We start from the raw sequence: 21704 nt of genomic DNA, 5'->3' as shown, positions 1-21704 counted from the left end.
GCACATTGGGCACTTGGTAAATCTGAATGTAAAGATCAAATTGATTTACTCAGACCACTTCTTTCTATACATATCATAGGTTAAACAGCAAAATTGATGAAACCACTGTCTATCATACCCAGAAGTAGAAGAAAATTTCCTAATCTTTTACATTCAATTTAAATTTTTCTCATCTCCAATTTTATGTTTTCCCTATAGATATATTCTTATCCTTTTTTCTTCTTACCATGTTTTGCCCATCCCCCAATTTTTGTGAGACTGGCTCGCACCCCTAACTCTTAAAACATTGACTTTTAAAATGACCCATCTTTATTGCAGGTAAAGCAACGTTTATTGCGATAACAAGAACAAAGAAAACATGGGCCAAAACCCTTCCACATGTGTGACACTTTAGTTCCATCTTTTTCGCTTTGCTGAGCGCCCTCTGCTATGGTCCTGGTCTTTTGATTGCCTGGCTTTCTGAAATTTTCTCCCTGCTCCTTGGATTGTACGTCACGGTATGTTGTTTGTCACTATAATCCTTTGGAATGGGATACTTCACTTAATGTTTCAACATCAGATGCATTGATAAAGTGTCTTCCAGTTTCTTCGCAAAATTCGATCAGCTCATTGATACTGGTTATATCTCGAATAATTATTTGTTGTTTAAGTTTTATTGTTCCAAAAACCAAATATCACTCTGTCAATAATTTCATCCTCTGTTTTTTTAAGTAAGTAACCTCCCTAACGTCTCCACCCTCTTCTATGTTATACAGATTACATCTCTGCCATCTTGTTTTATTTTCACTAAATTTTTGCATTACAATGTTAAACCTCTGTCTAGTCTTATGGGAAAACCTGCTTTTTAAAAATTGTTTTAAAATGTTCAAACGATTCTTTCGTTTCTCTATTTAAATTTAAGATACCAAGCTTCAGCATTTTGGTTTCAGAGCTTAACAAAAAACTTGAACGCACTTTTCTTTCGTTGCTCCAATTATTAATTGTCTTCCCAAATTTTTCTCGAATTTCTCCCCAAAAAAAAGTCTACATTATCATTTTGTTCAAATTTTGGTGTTGCTATCAATTGTTTATTTCTTGACATTATAATTTAATAAAAGTTCTAAGAATACCCGGATTCTCCACCATTATGTGGCCAGACGCCCTTTTCTAGGTCTGACCACTCGGGGAATTAGCTTTAAATCTTAAACTTCACAATTGCTTTTGAAATTCATAAAAACTTTTGATATAACTTTATATAACAACAAACTTTTAATTTCCACATTCAGTTTCTTTTATTCATATTGATTCACTAAATCTTTTACACCAGTCCACCTTATTATTAACTATCAATTATCTTATTACAATATCAAATTAAATCCTTTTATTCACTTCTAATCTTTCTACTCAATGTATTTTCTTTTCTTTATCCTAACCTTCTTAACCTAGAACTATATAAACCTCAAAACTGACCTAACTTTCCCCCCCAAATCTGTATGTCCAAAATTCTATCCAAACCAAAGTATCTGCCCCCTTTTTGAATTTATCCAATCAAATAATATATTTTTTATCTTTAATCTGTCTATCATAATTAATATTACATTATCACATGTGCATTTGACCAGCTTCTAAGTTTTTGGTGTAGGGTCTCAACCTATTTGCATGTACAACACTTTTGACAGCTTGATGCGTGGCTTAAATTTCGTAGACGGAAAATTTGAACGTCACTTAATTTTCAGAAATGTAGTATGGCCCAGTCCATTTTCTTATCAACTTGGTGACTTCCCAGGTTCTGTCTTTGGGTTATACACCATACATGTCTCGAAGACCATAAATTTTGGCGTTGCTGCCTGTCTTCATCATAATTACCTTTTTAAACTTTTGTTGAGCTTTTAGTGTATTTTCCTTCACCAGCTCCCGGACATACTTTCTGATTTTCTCGATAATACGTCTCAAGTGTTGTTCATGAGTTGTTCCAGAAGTGACAGTTGGAATAAGTGCTGTTATCAAGGGAAGCCTGCATTCACGACATCCGAACATTATATATAAAGGGGAGTAACCTTGTAGAATCTATAGCAGGACTGAACTCTATAGCTCATCATAATACTTGGAAGAAGTTGGGCCCAATTAGTCTGTTTGTCATTACAGTAAAACCGCGCAACTTTGCAATATGACAGAATTCATCTTTCGGAGTAGAATTTGTTGCTGGATTGATAACTACTAGTGCTAATTTTTACTAATTTGAAATTATATTACAAAGTTCCTTCATTAACTTTGACATAAAATTTGACCCCCTGTCAGTCAAAAAATAGAATTCGGACAACCAAAGCGACCAAATAATTCATCATACACTTTCCAAGCTACAGTTTTTGCCTCCATGTCTTTCAAAGGGAATGCTTCACACCATTTACTGAATGAATCAACAATTCAAAAGAACATATTTAAAACCCATCAGCTGTTGTCGGCAATGGCCCTAGAATATCTAAATGCAATCTTGAAAATACTTCACCTATAGGCAATGGCTTTAAGTAAGCCTTTATGTTGATGAACATACCTTTTCGACATTTGACAAGGCTCACAGACTGACAATATATTCTTAATGTCATTATAAATTGATGGCCAGAAAAAATTTTTATACGTATAGCTTCGTAGGTTTTCTCAATACCATAATGTCCTCCTGTCAAAGCATCGTGATACTGCTTAAAGTAATACATCCCTGTATTTAAAAGGTACTGACTATGCTGTTTCTTGACATCCACCAATTTTCGACCTCTCGCCTTGGATGATACATGTGATAAAGGACACCATCTTCTATTTCATAGTGCTCTGCTTTCTGCAACCAATTCTGTCTAGCAGCTGCCACATCCTCTGAACTTTTTTGTTGCTCCTTATACTTTCAAACATAGTTTTGAAGTCTGGATCTTGTATTTGCTCTTGCCTCAACTGTGCAGCAGACAAAATTGCAGGACTTCTTTGAATGAAGCATTGGCCAGGATGTTAAATTTTCATAGTCATCGCATGGCATCTAACATCCCAGAAAGGTGTATCTCTTTCTTTACTTGGGGTCACCATGTTTGACCTTTGCTGTGACGGACTTCTTGGTACTCTAGTTTTATACTCCATGGTTTGTTGACGTGCATTCTATGGAACAAACCTGAGGGTGGATATGAATGTTGTCGCAGTCCATGTCTTTGTCTTCTTTTCACTTGCTCAACATCATTATTCTCGGCGACTCAATCCATCAGCATTGGAGTGAAGCTTCCTGCTTTATATTCTACCTCATAATTGTAAACCTTGTAAGTATACAGCCCATCTCCCAAGTCTACCACTAGCCTTATTATCTTTCAAAGATTTTAACGCAATATGATCTGTTACAACAGTAAACTTTGCGGTCAGTCAGATATGTATGATAATATCGAATACCCTCAACTAAGCTAAGCCTTCCCCAAATTCTGAAATACCCCAGTTTTTCTCAGCAGGACGAAGTGATTTCTCCCCACCATACGAAATGACATGTTCCACGAACCATGCTCATCCTTTTGACCCAATATATAAGAGATAGAAATACCACTAGCATCCGTGTAAAGATATGAACTCTTTTTTCAAAAATCAGGAAATACCAAAATAGGAGCTTCTGTTAGTTTTTCCTTTAGAGTGTCAAAAGCATTCTGGCACTGCTCAGTCCAGATAAATTTTGAATCTTTCCGCAAAAGATTATGCAAAGGCTTTGCAATACAGGAATACTTCTCAATAAAAACGTCGATAATAATTTGCAAGACCACAAAAAGAGCGGACCTCAGTCTGATTGGTTGGTGTCTTAAAATCCCGAACTACCTTGACCTTATCTTTATCAACACAAATACCCTGTTTTAGAGAAAATATGCCCAAAGAAATTTTACTTCCTTAGCTGCAAAGAAACATTTACTTGGTTTAAGCCTCAAGGATGCCTTTCTGAACCTATTAAAAACTTCAGACAAGTGCTCTAAATGTTCATCAAAAAATCCGTGAGAAGAGTAAACAGTCATCAATATAAGTTAATGCATACATGTAATTTATACCTCGTAGAACCTCGTGCATTACCGAACTGAAAGCAGAACTACTGTTTATAAGCCCGAATTGGTAAACGATTGAATTCCCAAACACCCTGATGTGTAACAAAACCTGTGCGATCCTTCGTGGCGGGGTCCAAACCAATTTGAAAAAAACCTTGAGCCATATCCAAAACACTAAAGATAGTAGGTTTCTTCTCCCCTACTGCATCAGTAACATCATCAATTTAAGGTATAGGAAAAGGTTCAAATTTAATAGATTTATTTGCAGCCCTGTAATCTACAGCAAAACGATATTCACCTGAAGATTTCTTAACAAGAACCACAGGACTCTGCCATTGTGTAGTATAGAAGGACTTATAATACCATTTCTTTCCATATCTTCACACTGCTCCTCAATAACTTGCTTCTGGGCTGGCGACACCCTATAAGGCCTCTTTCTAAACAGGAGGGGCATTCCCAGTGTCAATCTTATGAGGGAAAATTGTACAATGACCCAACTCGGCTGTATTAGAAGCAAACACATCTTCTATTCTACCAAGAAAAAACAAGCAACTTGTATTTTTGTTTCATCAGTCAAGTCAGAATTAGTAAGATCAATGCCTATGGCGACCTAGCAATCTCAATGTATTCACTGTCTGATTTCTCATTCATTTGCATTTTCTCACCAGTATGCAACTCATTCTCACAAATATCATCAACACTAATTTCGTTCAACTCTCGCTACTGGTTCATTTGGCCTTAAATACATCACTTCACTTGTTGGATTTAAAATTTGCTATAAAAGTTCTATTACCCTGGACATTTGAGATTGACCTAGCCCTATAACCTGAACCTTGCTTGGTAAAGTTCTATAGGCTGAATAACAGATAAAGCCATTTTGATTTTGCCCTTTCACTTTTTACTTTTGCTATTACACAAGATCCTAGCTGGCACTGAAATTTTATTTGACAAGTCTTGCTAGAACTGGACTTAGATGGAGCCCCAAACATTTTTACAGCTATCAAAAACCCTTCTGAATGCTTAAAATGTTTTCACCAAAATCAACTGTAGCATTTTGCTCTAGTAAGGAAATCTTTTCCTAGAATAACAGACTGATTTAAACTTTTTAAAGACATAAAATGTTTGTACTAAAGTTAATCTGCATATAGATATAGGAACAACAACCTTGCCTATGATTTTCATAGATGAGCCATTGGCACATTGGGCACTTGGTAAATCTGAATGTAAAAGATCAAATTGATTACTCAGACCACTTCTTTTATACATATCATAGGTTTAAACAGCAAATTGATGAACCACTGTCTATCATACCAGAAGTAGAAAAATTTCCTAATCTTACATCAATTAAATTTTTCTCATCTCCAATTTTAATATGTTTTTCCCTATAGATATATTCTTATCCTTTTTCTTCTTACCCATGTTTTGCCCATCCCCCAATTTTTTAGTGAGACGGGCTCGCACCCCTAACTCTTTAAAAAACATTTTTTTTTTGGGGGGGGGGGGGAAACTTTTCAACATGATCCCATCTTATTTGGCAGGTAAAAGCAACGTTTATTGCGATAACAAGAAAAAGAAAAACCATGGCCCAATAAACCTTCCACATGCTGTGACACTTTAGTCCATCTTTTCCTTGCTGACGCCCTCTGTATGGTCCTGGTCTTTGTTGCCTGGCTCTGAAATTTTCCTCCCTGCTCCTTGGATTGTACGTCACGGTATGTTGTTTGTCACGATAATCCTTTGGAATGGATACTTCACTTAATGTTTCAACATCAGATGCATGTAAAGTGTCCAGTTTCTTCGCAAATTCGATCAGCTCATTGATACTGGTTATATCTCGAATAATTATTTGTTGTTTAAAGTTTATTGTCCAAACCAAATATCACTCTGTCAATAATTTCATCCTCTGTTTTTTTTTAAGTAACCTCCCTAACGTCTCCACCTCTTTCTTGTATACAGATAATCTCTGCCATCTTTGTTTTATTTTCATAAATTTTGCATACAAGTTAACTCTGTCAGTCTTATGGGAAAAACCTGCTTTTAAAAGATTGTTTTAAAAGTTCAAACGATTCTTTCGTTTCTCTATTTAAATTTAGATACCAAGCTTTCAGCACTTTGGTTCAGAGTTAAACAAAACTGAACGCACTTTTCTTCGTTTGCTCCAATTATTTAATTGGTCCAATTTTCTTCGAATTTCTCCAAAAAAAAGTCTACATTATCATTTTTTCAAATTTTGGTGTTGCTATCAATTGTTTATTTCTTGACATTATAATTTAATAAAAGTTCTAAGAATACCCGGATTCTCCACCATTATGTGGCCAGACGCCCTTTTCTAGGTCTGACCACTCGGGAATTAGCTTTAAAATCTTAACTTCACAATTGCTTTTGAAATTCATAAAAACTTTGATATAACTTTATATAACAAAACAAACTTTAATTTCCACATTCAGTTTCTTTTATTCCATATGATTCACTAAATCTTTTACACCAGTCCACCTTATTATTAACTATCAATTATCTATTACAATATCAAATTAAATCCTTTTATTCACTTCTAATCTTTCTACTCAATGTATTTTCTTTTCTTATCCTAACCTTCTTAACCTAGACTTAAACCTCAAAACTGACCTAACTTTTCCCCCAAATCTGTATGTCCAAAATTCTATCCAAACCAAAGTATCTGCCCCCTTTTGAATTTATCCAATCAAATAATATATTTTTTATCTTTAATCTGTCTATCATAATTAATATTACATTATCACATGTGCATTTGACCAGCTTCTAAGTTTTTACATCAAAGGATTTCACACCTAAGTGATATTGCTTTGGGAAGCTGAAGAAGCAGACCAAAACTAATTTCAGTCTATCCCCCTCAGCTTTCCAAAGAACCAAAATATGTTATTAGATCACATATTAGCATAATATTAGGTTGATCAAAAACATAAAACAAAATATTGCCGGCTACAATGCCACAATATTTACCAAAATAAATTTTGTACAATTTCCCTCCCCCCCCCAAAAAAAAAAAAAAAAAAAAAAAAAAAGATTTATTTTAATAAAATATTAATAAATTCTAACTTAAATTTCTTATTCTGCAAGTCATGCATGCTTAAAAATTCTTGAAACTTCAACTTACCAAATCATGACAATAAAGTTTACAGAGTTAATTGCTCCATTATAAAGTCCCAAACATGTGTTTTGCTTATTTCAAGAACTGTTAAATATTCATTAAAATGTTTAAAATTCCGAAAATTCAAGACCTAATTAAAATGAATTGGTCTGTTATACCATAAATAATCATGTTGTTATGTAATTTAGTATTATATGCAAGGACAAACGAAGAAAGATTTTTATATGGATATTGTTTGTGTGAGATACATGATATTATATATATGTATATCTATAAATACCATAATATAAAATGTTCTAGAACAAAATGTTATTATTCATCATATAAATGTTCATACTACATCACTTAGAACTTTTATCAACAATATTTTTTTTTTTTCAAGAAATATATTAGTAAGATATCAAAATGATACATTTCTTGTGTTCAAAATTCATGTTTTAAACTAAGAAGATTATTCATCTGTGCTAATATTTTCATATTATTTTCTCAAGAAACTAAAAAAGATTACTATTATGTCAATATTCACTTATCATTTAACTAAAAAAGATTTCATTTATGTCAAAATTCACATGAATTTATTTTATATAAAAGTTCTCGCCAGAGAGAAGGAAGAAGAGATATATTATGATAGATTCACCATTTCATTTTTCAAGAATCTGCACTTTGTTCTATACATGCACTCATTGTATTACCTTTATTTACAGGAGCATTGTTACTTCAGTTACAGATTGTGTAAAAAAGATAGGAATCTGTAAATAAGATAATCTAAATGTTTTGTCTTTAGGAAGAGTAGAACAAAGGCAAAACAAACAAAAAAACCTTGTTAACAAAGTAGATAAGTGATTTAACATCTGTAAGAACAACAGACTTTGTTGTAATTATAAATGATGTAAAATGTTATGTGTAATCTAATGAATTTAACAGTTTATTAAAAAATAGAATCATAAATTTAGCTTTCTGATGACCAGTGGTCCTCACTCGGGTGCTGAGTGACTTGACTGAAGTTTTGTATCTTTTATGTCTACATTTATGAATATCTTTTACCACTCACTAAAGCCCCGCTCTGATTGGCCGGTTTAAACCTTGACATCACAAGTCCAATTAATGAAGTGTAGAAAGCATAACGACATGTAGATAGGAGCATACGTTGCTCTTGTTTATGAGTATATAATAATTATATATCTATTTAAATGTAATTTGTTGTTTGTATTTATTGCATATTTATTTTTTTATATTTTCAGGTAAGAGTTTCATATCAGGCTGGTGGTATGTACATTTTGATTCAGCAAAAATCTATTGCTGTAATATATCGTTTTTGTCTATAAATACAGGTTTTATTTTTATGAAATGGTATGAAAATATTTCATCAGTGGCTGTGGTCGCAAAACCTGAGTGAAATATGATAATTTTCATATCACAAAATGAAAATAAATCCTGTATTTATAGAAAAGACTTGATTTTTTGACAACTTCTTTAATTTTTTGTATTTGTTGAATTTAGAAGAAATTTAGAAGACTGAATTCCAACCAGACACCAGTGAAAATGTGGAAAATAATTATGATTCACATGAAGTATAAGTATCTAACTTGTTAAAACATCTCCTGTTTCTTTGAAGGAATATATAGATCCAAAGGGTTTTGATGTATATGATTCCAGAGATTTTCTGCCATTGATTAAATTCAAGATACCAAACTGTTGTGGGGTTTGTTTTATGCCTAGATAACATTAACAAATACAATTTTGATTTCTCTGGTACTAATTTTTTTTACAACAAAAAACACTTTCCAAACAAAAATCTTTCATGCCAATCTTGTTGTGTTTTTTTTTTCTGCCAAGATAAAGTTGACAAATACAATTTTGATTTGTTTTTACTGACATTTTTTTTTACTATTACTTAAAGACCTTTCAAACAAAAGATACCAAAGTGTTTTTTATGCCTTAGATAACATTGACAAATATAATTTTGATTACGCTTCAACAGTTATTTTTTTGTTTGAAGAAATAGAATTTTATTTGTACTTTTTGCCTGTCTTGGATCATTCCTAAATCCTTTATGTAGATAACCATCATTTTGTTGTACGTCTTTGATTTGAAAACAGTTCTGGTAATTCATCATGTGTTGGACTGACAATCTCTATAACTATGTTTTTAATGGGATAAAGGTTTGTTGATGTTGATGTGGGATTTTGTTCTGTTTTATATTAGAAAAAAAAAAAGAGTTTTGAAGCATTAATTTTTTTGTGGGTTTTTTGTTTTGAAGCATTTTTGTTTTGTCAGGAATACTTGAAATGTTGTTCCAATACTTTCATGTTTAAGTATAGGGGTTCAATATTCCCTGTGAGTTTGTAGATAAGACAAGATAGTTTGAAATATTGTCACATAAGGAAAATAAGTGTGATAATTGTAGTGCAATATGAGTACAAATTGCAGAAAATTTAGTTCACTGTTGAGAAATGGATAAATAATTTTTTCAAAGTATAATGCTTTAAAAATAAATCTTTAAAAAAATGGTTTTGAAAAAGTGTCTTATAAATTACAAGAATAACTGTAAGAAAGATTTCCTTACTAATAATCCATCATTATAGATTGAAATTTAGTTTCCTCAGTAAAGATGTAGTATGGAAATTTTCAGTGGAACATACTGTAGTTTCTTGTTTGACCTTCATGCCATCTTAAACTACCTTCTTTCCTTCCTTCAACCATTTTGTGTCCTTTCTTCCATCAACCCATATAGCATCCTGACCTCCCTTCCATCCTACTGTCCTTTCTTCTCTTCTTGCCTTCTGAACTTCCTTTCATCCTTCTGTCCTTCCTTCTTGCCTTCTGACCTTCTTTTCATCCTTCTGTCCTTTCTTCTTGCCTTTTGACCTTCCTAAATCCATCCTTCTGTCCTTTCTTCTTGCCTTCTGACCTTCCTTCCATCCTTCTGTCCTTTATTCTTGCCTTTTGACCTTCTTTTCATCCCTCTGTCTTTTCTTCTAGCCTTCTGTTCTTCCTTCCTTCACTCACCTTCCTTCCCTAACTGTCCTTCCTTCCACCACTCTGTCATACCCTCCATCTTTCTGTCATGCAGTCTGTCAATCTTTCGTGCCAATTGTCAATCTGTACTTTCATCCATTCTAAACTCTGTCCTGACTTCTGTCATATAGCACCCTTTTATTGGTTGAGTATCAAATATTTGGAGCATTGGTACCAGTGCTATGGTTAAAAAGTACCCTTGCTAGGGATTTCAGGTCATTTGGGTCAAGGTTATTGTCCTGAGGCTAATAATAAATTTTGCAACTTTTTCTCATAGTGATGTTAGGTTTCCTGCTTTTTTCAAATAAACAACAGGAACATCAGTTGGTATTACAAATATTCTATGTTTTGTTATTATAGGACTAGGTGGTTTATGACTTTAACCAGACATATTTGTGTACTTTTGGCATTTATGTACTTTTGACTGTGTTTGTCAAACTGTGATCTGGCAATAAAGACAAAATTGTGTCTTAGAAAAATGTCAAATTTTACATGCTGTGATTCTGAATTCAATATTGGACAAGTCCAATACACAAATTCAGTGGGATAAGAGTCAGAATTTGCACACAAAAAATATGTATATGTTTAATTTAATAATATTTTATTTTATACATATATTCGTGTAAGGTTACATGATTAATACAAATTATAACAACATACCGGGCAACAGCCCTACCTAAATCATCAATGTTTTTATATATCCTTTAGAATTTATTCCGAAACTAATTTTATGCAATTATTTTTTAATTGAAAAAAAAAATTGTTTTTAACTTATTTATATACAAGTGCACAAGACCAAGCAGTTTTTTTTTTTTTTGGAAAGAAATATAAAAAGTAGTGTAAATATGACTTGTTGGATTTCTTATGGTGTTGAATTGGCCAGCCCTGACTTTTAGGCCCTAACAATGTAGTTATCCTCAAGACTATGGATAATTCTGTTACAGATTCTTTTATAGTGAATGTGCGTATTCCTATGATATTCCAAAGGTGAAGGCACTCCAAAAAAGTACATATAAATCCTGTTTGGAAGATATTAAGATTATCTGAAACATGCCTGCAATATTATATTGAATGCACTCTGAGGGAGAGAGACAAGTTTTGAAATGATATTGTGGGGAAAATTTATGACATTAGAAAACTTGCAGGCCCGGATATGTTGTCTCCATCATGTCTAATTAAGTAGCATGATGTGTTTCAAATTGGGTTTTAGATGAAATTTTATTGGGTAATAAAAGATATTGTTTCCTCTCCATACAATGAGAAGAAAATCACACTTTGTTTTGATGAGATTGCTATATTAAGCTCTGTTTTGATTGTTGTTTTCTTGCATTTATGCCGCACATTTGAATCATATATGTCAGTTCTGATTTTAGTCATCTCAATACAAGTCAGTTTCTGTTTCAATATATTTGTGCTGATGTGACACAATTTAGATTAAAATTGAAGAGGAAACTTTTTTTTTTTTTTACTTGCCCGACTAAAAAATGTTGGATTGGGGCTGTGTCCGTCCCTGAACATGCTTCTTTCCGTAGTTGATCTAGAGAATTTTTCTTGACCATGATGCTTATTGTGATACAACATTTGAAGATTATAAATGACACATTCTGCCTACACCAAGTTCTATACTGTTGGCTGACCAACTTTGTAATGAACAGTTTCCAAACAAGTCTGTGTAAAAAATCAGCAGGTCAGCTTTGGCTATCCCTCTTAAAACTTTATTAGATTATTAACAGCTAAAATGAATCTAGAAGTTATCATCCGAATATTATTCACCAGACAAACTAAATTACACAAGGAGACATTGGAACGGTATAGACCCTTACAGAACTGTCTAAAATAGCCATATCTCAATCAAAAGCTCAGTCTTTGTATCATGATGAAATATCAATATTGTTTTACCTTTCCAGACATGTTTTGTTTATACTGACAATAAAAGCGACATAAATAAATAAAACATGTTGATTTAGCATTAAGAACTATCCATATATCATTTGTGTAGCATCACAACAAGTTAATATATATACTGTTTTGGCATGTCTCGGTTGACTTATGGGACGAAGAAAAACAACATGAGATAATATACAGTTCATATCAGATTGCTTACTCACTCACTGTCAAAAAAAGCATAGCAGCAGTAAAAAAAAGGAAAAAAGAATTGTTTTCAGATATTTAAACTACTTTTCCTGTATATATGACCTGTTGTACAATACTGTGGACATTATAATCTGGCCTATTATGTATTGTTGTGAGCATTTTAATCATCTGACCTGTTGTATATTGTTGTGAATTATCATCTGGCCTATTGTATATTGTTGTTGGCATTATCATATGGCCTATTGTATATTGTTGTGAGCACTATCATATGTCTATTGTATATTTTTGTGAGCACTATCATCTGGCCTATTGTATATTGGTTTGAGTTATCATCTGGCCTATTTTACAATGCTGTGAGAGCTATAATCTGTAATCTATAATTATTGTTTTGACTATTATCACAATCATGGTCTTTAGTATAATGCTGTGAAAGGTATCATATGGCCCTATCGTACAATGACATGAGCCTATTGTATAATGCCATAAGAATTTTCATCTGGCCTATTGTATCTTTCAAGATTGACATAACTGTTCATTATTTTTTAGGGAAATTTGTAAAATATATGCTTTTCTAAATAGTGGTCTGTGCTGACCATGACTAGACGGCTGGCTTGTGGTCTGCACTGATCAAATAGGATAAAACCCATTGCCTTCAGCAGGCTAACAGACCTCAATAGATAAACAGTTTCAATAAGATGGACCATTTCATAGTTTATTCACTATGCCAGTAAGATTTAAGCTCGAAAACAACTTACAGCCTTGATTTATTCTATTTCTGTATAAATCCTAATTTAAATTTAATTTAAGAAATTTAAGGGAACAATTTTGGAATACAAAACAGTTGAAAGGTGATATATCACTCCTAGGCATATAAGACCTATCAGCTCAGCTTCAGAGAGATCATTGCGCAATCTTCTGAAGACAGTTTGATAGTTGGGTTTTATGGTGAGATAAAATTGACAGATTTAGCTTTAATTTGTCTTCCTCTGATTTGCCAATTTGCTCTTACTGATAAGATTCTTCAGCTGTTCTGCTGTGATTAGTTTTTATTTGAAATGAATAATCACATATTTATCATCATCTGCCAAAAAAAAAAAAAAAAAAAAAAAAATCATCAACCTGAAATTGTTTGTTTCCTATTTTTTCTGTTTCCATTGCACATAAACAATGAGGAAGCTATAAATGCTGAGCTGGGTAAGTAATGGTCTTAAAGTGACTTTTAACAGAATTTTAGGTGACCTGTTAATTAATCAGTGGTCATAATATTTGTTTCCTGAACATTAAATTGATGGTAGGCCAACATAGTTAAGAATTTTAATTTTTTTTTCTTGGACATTGTTGAATCGTGAGACCAATATAGGTAAAAATATTGCTGTTTGTGTCTTGAAAAATATAAATATTAGGCAAACTTATATAAGAATATACTTGTTTGTGTCTTGGACATTCAATACTGTTATTAGGCCAACATAGTTAAGGATATGGTTGTTTATTTGTTAGACAATATTGATATTAGGCCAACATATTTAACAATACTGCTGTTTTCATGCCCCCACACAGTGGGGTGCATTAAACGTAGCACTTGTCCGTCTGTCCATCCGCACTCACAGGACAGTAATTATGTGGCTAGAGGGACAATAGGTAACTGTTCTTTCTCTTTGATGTCATTCATTCCGTAATGCTTTTATGTGGCTATTTTCTTTTGTGTGGCTAAAAAGAACAATAGAGAGAACAATAGAGTAGCCACATAATTACTGTCCTGTGAGAACGTCCGTCGGTCCGTCCGTCAGTCCGTCCGTACGTCCCGAAATCTTGTGAACGCAACTCCTCTCAAACCAAATGGCAGATTTTGCTTAAACTTAAGGGGATGATTAACCTTAATGTGTGGATGGTAGTAAAGGAAGGAATTTTCGCTGCGACCAAATTTAACAGAATTATGGCCCTTTGTTGATTTTTTCACTATATACTATGTAGAAATTTTGTGAACGCAACTTATCTTAAACCCGGATGGCAGATTTTTGCTTAAACTTCCAGGGATGAACAACCTTAATGTGTAGATGGTAGTAAAGGAAGGAATTTTTGCTGGGCGGACCAAAATTTAACAGAATTATGGCCCTTTGTTGATTTTTTCACTATATACTATGTAGAAATTTTGTGAAGCGCAACTCCTCTTAAACCGGATGGCAGATTTTGCTTAAACTTCCAGGGATGAACAACCTTAATGTGTAGATGGTAGTAAAGGAAGGAATTTTTGCTGCAACCAAATTTAACAGAATTATGGCCCTTTGTTGATGTTTTCACTATATATCATATATATATGTTGTCAGTGGGGGCATCCGTGTCCTTTGGACACAGTTCTAGTTTTCTTGTTAGGCCAACATAACTTAATATTGTTTTACTTCTGTACAATCAGATATAGTCTCTATACCAAAAATTTTGCGAAATATTTCAGCTTTATTGACAAGTACAGTACATCTGTTAGCTGGCCTGATTTTCAAATTTCATCTTGATATCCCTAAATTGGACAATAAGCAGTTCCTAAATGGAAGGTGGACAAGTCCATTTAAGAAATTCAGCAGTTTAAAGGCTGTCTTTAAGTATCAAAAATTTTATTATCAATAAATGTTTTATTTTCTAAAGTAGGTCAGTAGCCCATAGCATCTGAGATATGCAGGTTTTTTTCTCTCAGGAAAAAACTGTTTTGTTTGCTTTCCCCATGAAGATGATGTTTAAGACAACAAAGCCGAATAATTTACATTTTAAAAATCAATACAATATCAAACCTTCTGTTTGCTTTTAGTTATTGTTATTTCGCCTTAACATGAAGAATACATTAGAAGAGATCATTTCAGACTTAGAAACATTTCACAACCCATGCAGGAATTATCATTAGAATGAGCCAAACAAGTTCTAGTCATGTTTTTTGTTATATTGCAAAAAAACATGTTTCCGGGCCACCATGCCGGTTGTTCATTGACTTCTTATCACATTTGTGCCCTACACTGCTGTGGGTTCGAATCCTACAAGAAACTGTTGAGTCTGTTATGTGATGAATCTATCCAGACTAGATTACAGCAGGAAGACTGTTTGCATGTTTGTTGATTAATACATTTATAACTCTGATATAACAATGTGAATTGCCATTTCTGGAAATTTATAGATATGTTTTAATGCTCCATTGGTTTATGTTTAATGTTACACTAGGTCATTGTAATAATAATAAAGCTCTTTCAAATAAAAAATCTTCCTCTAATTCCCAGTGTCTATGACAAGACGGAAGTTCAAAGGTGTTTTGGTAATCAAGTAAGTTTTTGTCTGTAAAGTGTTTGACTTTCCAACCATTTAGGCAATTTACTACATTAGTACACAATTATTCTCTCAGTTTGACAGACAAATTTCTGTAATGTCTGTGTATAACCAACTGTGAACTGGCAATTTACGGAAAAGTGCTTCTTTATAAATCTTTTTATCGTTTGTTCTACGATTATTGCCTTCATGCCTCTCTCTTGTGCAATGTGTTTGACTTTTTTCTCTATTGTATGGCTGGAAAGGAGGTTATTTATTATTGACCTTCACATGCATTACAAAAGAGAGGCTGAATATAGGGTCTATTATCCAATTCAAAACTGTAAAAGATTCCAAATAAAATCATGAAAAATGAAAAAAAAAGTTATAATTTTCCTCTCCAATAGGTCAATTTTAAAGGCCTGCAGGGCTTACTTAGTAATTAATCAAATGTTAATAGACGCTAAGAGACACAATATTTGAAAGAATGTAAATATTGAAATACTATTAGACTTGTCAGAAGTTTACAAAATTCAGGCCTCCTTATTGCTCATTGCTCATTGGATCAAAAAAGTCAGGCAAATAAAGGCATTGGTTGCTGCAAGAAAAAAAAAAAGAATGAAAAAAGTTGAACAAAATTACTGTATACAGCCAAAGATACACATGTATGTTATATAAACTTCCATACTCTTATGGAGTTGTTTAACAGTGATAAAAATGATTGGTTTTGGCTCTGACAAGGTGTTATTAAAAGCCTTAGGCATGCAACAGTGGACATTTGGTTCACAGGAAATTAACTCTGTATACAGAATATATCATCCACAGATATATTGGTTTACGTATGCGGAAATTACCTTTCTCCTTTTACTGACGTATGCCAGTTTTTACCCCAATATTTTGGGCAGAAACCGACTTATGATAACTTGTTTACTTCTCTTTTAAGGCATGAAATAACTGTTTTATGTATATGATGAATACAAATGTATCACGAAAAATATCAGAATAATTTTCTTTGGCATTAAGCTTCTAGAAGCTTTTTGATTCAGTGGCAGAAAAATTAAATGTTTTATCACCGAATAGAAGGGTACTGTAAACATGTTACAGTTCCATGAAATGTTGTTGTTAATGATCAAATTTAGGGGTGTCTGTGGTCAAGTAGTTAAGGTGGTTGACTTTAAACATTTCTTTCTCACCATTTTAGGTGTGAATCTCGTTAGAGACTTTGGATTCTTTCATGTGAGTTAGTTATCCAGCTAAATTAAGGAATGGTAGAATCTTATGCATGTGCCAGTTTGGGTGCAAGAGCTGCCTTAGGTTTTTCTCCACCACTAAAGCTGTAGAATATTATACTGAGTAGTTCGGACATAAAACCCAATAAAAAATAAAATTTTATAATTTAATTGTTTTTGCCACACGCTTTCATGCCATTCGCCAATTTTCACAATTACAAATTTGGTGTGTTCAAAAGAATGAGTATAAAAACATTGATACTGAATTCCCATCATCTTAACACTGAAAACTGATGGATGGACAGTTCTAAAGAATTAAAGATTGCATGGCTTGTAAAATTATGAAGGCAATTCTGTTGGCAGAAATTTAAAGCAAAAAAGCTTCTAAAATTTGAGGTTTTTTTTCCTGCTTCAGGTTTTGAAGAGGAAGACATTTTAATGTTTCATTTATGGTAGAATTGCATGCCATGGCTGTTTGGTTAAAAGATTCAAATGAAAATTTTTCGTCAGCACATTTATTAAACTTATAAATTGTGTGATATTGTATTTAATAAATCTTTGATGCAATGGTCAGTAATGGCATTTCTTATGAACTACAGTTGACTCTCAATAAGTCAAAATCGCTTTACTCAAAATTCCGCGTTAGTCGAAGAATTTCTAAAGTCCCGTCAAATTTCCTTCTTTATCTTTGTATTTTAACTCCGCTTAGGTCAAATTTTGACTTACCGAGACTCCTGTTTAGTCGAAAAGAAAATTTGGTCCCGTCAATTAAAGTCCAACATATTTTCATTTCAATTAGTCGAAGTGTGAAAACAGACGACTGATCAAAGGTCGGCGACATCAAGGTGAGATGTTGTCACTCGTGATTTACACGTTTCATATATTTTTTTTAATTGGTCATCATGTATTATTAACACATCGTATAAGTGGCTTTAATCCGTATCAGCACTTAATTGGTTTTAACAGTTAGATAACTAAATTATAATTTAATTACATTTCTTAAGAAAGGTGACTTGTGCCAGTATGACGGGTGTTAGTCAAATAACAGCCAAGGTATTGATGTGTGTTATCAACGTAAATGACATTTGTATAATTAATGTTCCCGTCATTTTGCATACATTTTATTTGTACTTCCGGTTCACGATAGTTGCTACTTTCGTTTTCGTCCGATGATCAATTAAATCAAATATAATTGTATGTTTATGTTTTCACTATTTATATACTGTATTAAAATTTTGAATGATATATTTTTGTTCATTATGATTTGTAGTTGTAAGTAATTTACCGTCATTTCAACGGTAAATATTGCAGCATTGCCGCTAACAACAATAACAAACCTACTTCTTTTCACATTTAATCAGGCACATGCTGTATATATAACATGGTACGACTGTCAACGTAATTGCGGCAGTTCCACGTTACTCGAATTCCGTTTCTCTCGAAGTAAAATGCCCAGTCCCTTGGATTTCGAGTAACCGAGAGTCAACTGTATTTTTTAGATCATTGCTGTTTTGATTACATTTTCGGACATTGTTTATAAACCAGTTTTGTGGATATGGTGACGATTATTTTAAGTTTAGGTCAGCCAACACTATAAAGTCTGGTTGCTGGCGCGACTTTACACCGGATGGCATGTGTATTCACTTTCAGTTCCAGCGGGGTAAAGTTTTGTTAGTTATTCCTAAAGTGCACCATTTAAACCATTAGATACTGACAAAAGCTGTTGTTTCAGTTAAGAATATACTGCATTGTCATGTAATGGTGTAGAAATACATATTTCTTTAGAATAGTTTTTTTTACTTAATTTATTTGGGATTTGAAAATCATAACCTTTGCCTTATGATTTATGAGGGAATCATATCACTTCAGTTTCTGTTTTTCTTTAGTTTTTATTTTCATTTTGAGTAAAGTCAGTGTCTGGAAAGGTAAAACAATATTGATATTTCATCATGATACAAAGACTGAGCTCTTGATTGAGATATGGCTATTTTAGACAGTTCTGTAAGGGTCTATACAGTTCCAATGTCTCCTCCCGTAATTTAGTTTGTCTGGTCATGGTTATTGGAAATATTATTTATGGACTTATTTCTGGTATAATGGAATTGTCATATTATAAAGCATGATCTTTATATGCGTGATTCCCATAGTACGGTCCACTGACTCATATAGGGCGAGTATCGAAATTTTTAATCCAGAGGTTGCTGGTTTTATACATGCGCAAGGCCAGATTTCTCTGTGATAATTTTGATCTTGGACATTTAGTTTAATGGTCATTTGTTTCTCAACTGCTGATTCAGAAAACATACTGGATTAGTTGCCTGCCACTTGCTGATAAATTACTGGTTAGTTATCCAGTAAAGATGATTAGGTGAACCATCCACAGCACTTGCTGATAAATTACTGGTTAGTTATTCACAGAGATATGATAAAACTCGTGTTTAAATCTGCATTAAAACCAAAAAGAAGCATACAACTTGGACAATTTGACAATGAAAATCCATAATGCAAACACTTTGCTATCATCCATGTTCTTTTGGGGATTAGGCTCGTGAGCCAATACCAAGAAAGAAGGAGGCATACTGGCTCGGACTACACCAGACTTAATGGTTTTAACATGTTTTATGTCTTATTTCCAGTTTTAGTTATATTTATCATATAATCATTCATTTGGTCTGATGTTTCTTAGCCAGTTATGCCAAAAATAAAGATTTATAAGTCTATCACTTGTTTCGTGGTTTTAATTTGATTGAGTATAAATTGAAGTTTACGTAGTAAACGCGGTTTATGCAAGATCTAAATTAATTCTACTTTCGATTTGATGTTTACATCGTCGGTACTTGACCTATATCCGGTTTCTAATACCACGTGACTAAATTCAGCTCCCTTATCAACAAAGTAGGACCCGCATCAGCAGCAATACGTATGCAGCCTCTCGATTTCCACAGCGCTCTTTGTTCACACGCACATTAATTTAGAAAAATAATTTTACACCACCATCCATCCCCGCCTCTCACCTTGAAGAGCAATGCCATCTGGTTAAGATCTTGTCAGTATGCCTCTTATGGGGATTAGGCTCGTGAGCCAATACCAAGAAAGAAGGAGGCATACTGGCTCGGACTACACCAGACTTAATGGTTTTAACATGTTTTATGTCTTATTTCCAGTTTTAGTTATATTTATCATACAATCATTCATTTGGTCTGATGTTTCTTAGCCAGTTATGCCAAAAATAAAGATTTATAAGTCTATCACTTGTTTCGTGGTTTTAATTTGATTGAGTATAAACATGTTGTTAAGGTTGCTCATTTTGACTCACTGCCCTCTCGCCTCTTTAAATCACATCACACAAGGGACTTTTAACAGGTGTTATCTTGAATTTTGCAAATGTGGGTTTTCCTCATCTAACCCAAGTGATTGAACCAATCATTGTAATAGCAGACTTTGATTGAAATTCAGCTTTTTGGATCAATCATTGTAATAGCAGACTTTTATTGAAATTTAGCTTTTTGGACCAATCATTGAAATAACAGACTTTAATTGAAATTCAGCTTTTTGGACCAATCATTGTAATAGCAGACTTTTATTGAAATTTAGCTTTTTGGACCAATCATTGTAATAGCAGACTTTTATTGAAATTCAGCTTTTTGGACCAATCATTGTAATAGCAGACTTTTATTGAAATTCAGCTTTTTGGACCAATCATTGTAATAGCAGACTTTTATTGAAATTCAGCTTTTTGGACCAATCATTGTAATAGCAGACTTTTATTGAAATTTAGCTTTTTGGACCAATCATTGAAATAACAGACTTTAATTGAAAATTCAGCTTTTTGGACCAATCATTGTAATAGCAGACTTTTATTGAAATTCAGCTTTTCGGACCAATCATTGTAATAGCAGACTTTTATTGAAATTCAGCTTTTTGGACCAATCATTGTAATAGCAGACTTGGATTGAAATTCAGCTTTTTGAACCAATCATTGTAATAGCAGACTTGGATTGAAATTTCTTTTTGAACCTGAGTCAGTGTAAATAAGCAGTTTGACAAGGCTCTATCCAGTGAGTTGGCTGACCAAATTCCAGTTTTGATCATGATATATCCGGAAAATGATAATGTGCAGTCCTAAAAATGGAATCTTGACAAGAAAATGACAAGGCCATTTATAAAATAAAGCAGGATGAGGGTCACAAACTGGGCAAGTTAGTATTTTAGCTAGTGATACAGTTACAAATTTGACTGAACAGATGCATGGTTTTGTGTCAGAATCGAACAATATAATGCACATAGGCAGACAGGAAATTAAATTTATATATGGAACATATTATCCAGAGAAATATCAGTTTACTTACATAGGAAATTACCTGTCTCATATACTTGCATATACTTCTTCTTGTAATTTACTTTTATTAACCACATCCATCCTTTATGTCTGTGACTTACTTTTTATGTCATCCTTTTCACTTTGTGTCTTAAATTTGGGACATTGAAAACATTTTGTTTATTGGGTATGTTTGTCTTCCATTTTTATTTGTTTTGAACATTGCTAATCCATTTTTGGAGGAAATTTTTAAAAAAATGGCATTTCATTCTGTTATTGCATTATTTTTTGAAATGCATGACCTGTTACAAAATGTTCATTATGTTTTAAAGACTATCTGTACTTTTTGAGTCCAATTTAAAAAAAAAATCATTGTAATTGAATGATGAGAGATGTTTATGAAGCAGAAGTGGTCTTGCTTAGTTCATAATGCAAAGCTACTCAATCTTAGCAATCAAGGACCATAGCGTACTTGCTATTTTATGCAAAGGTTACCTTAAGGTGTGCAAATGTAAGACCATTAAAGCATTCTTGCTTATTTATGCAAAGGTACTCCATGTGAGCAAATATAAGACCGTTATAGCATTCTTGCTTAGTTATGCAGAGAT

The 21704-nt window shown here is 33.0% G+C and overlaps 1 protein-coding gene across 1 annotated transcript in view; it reads left to right on the top strand.

Annotated features, from left to right (window-relative positions):
- The first annotated feature begins 9254 nt into the window (after positions 1-9254).
- Positions 9255-21704, top strand: part of LOC132748929 (protein MON2 homolog) — a 105019-nt gene continuing 92569 nt past the window's right edge. The window contains exon 1 of the mRNA XM_060738600.1: positions 9255-9317. Within this exon, the coding sequence (XP_060594583.1) occupies positions 9270-9317 (48 nt within the window). The 5' untranslated portion in view covers positions 9255-9269. The remainder of the gene's footprint in view (positions 9318-21704) is intronic.

This window comes from Ruditapes philippinarum, unplaced genomic scaffold (assembly GCF_026571515.1).
Source record: "Ruditapes philippinarum isolate M1 unplaced genomic scaffold, ASM2657151v2 ctg2091_1_1_1_1, whole genome shotgun sequence".
Taxonomy (NCBI): domain Eukaryota; kingdom Metazoa; phylum Mollusca; class Bivalvia; order Venerida; family Veneridae; genus Ruditapes; species Ruditapes philippinarum.
Note: the sequence above shows the minus strand (reverse complement) of the source record. Positions and strands in the feature narration are given on the sequence as shown.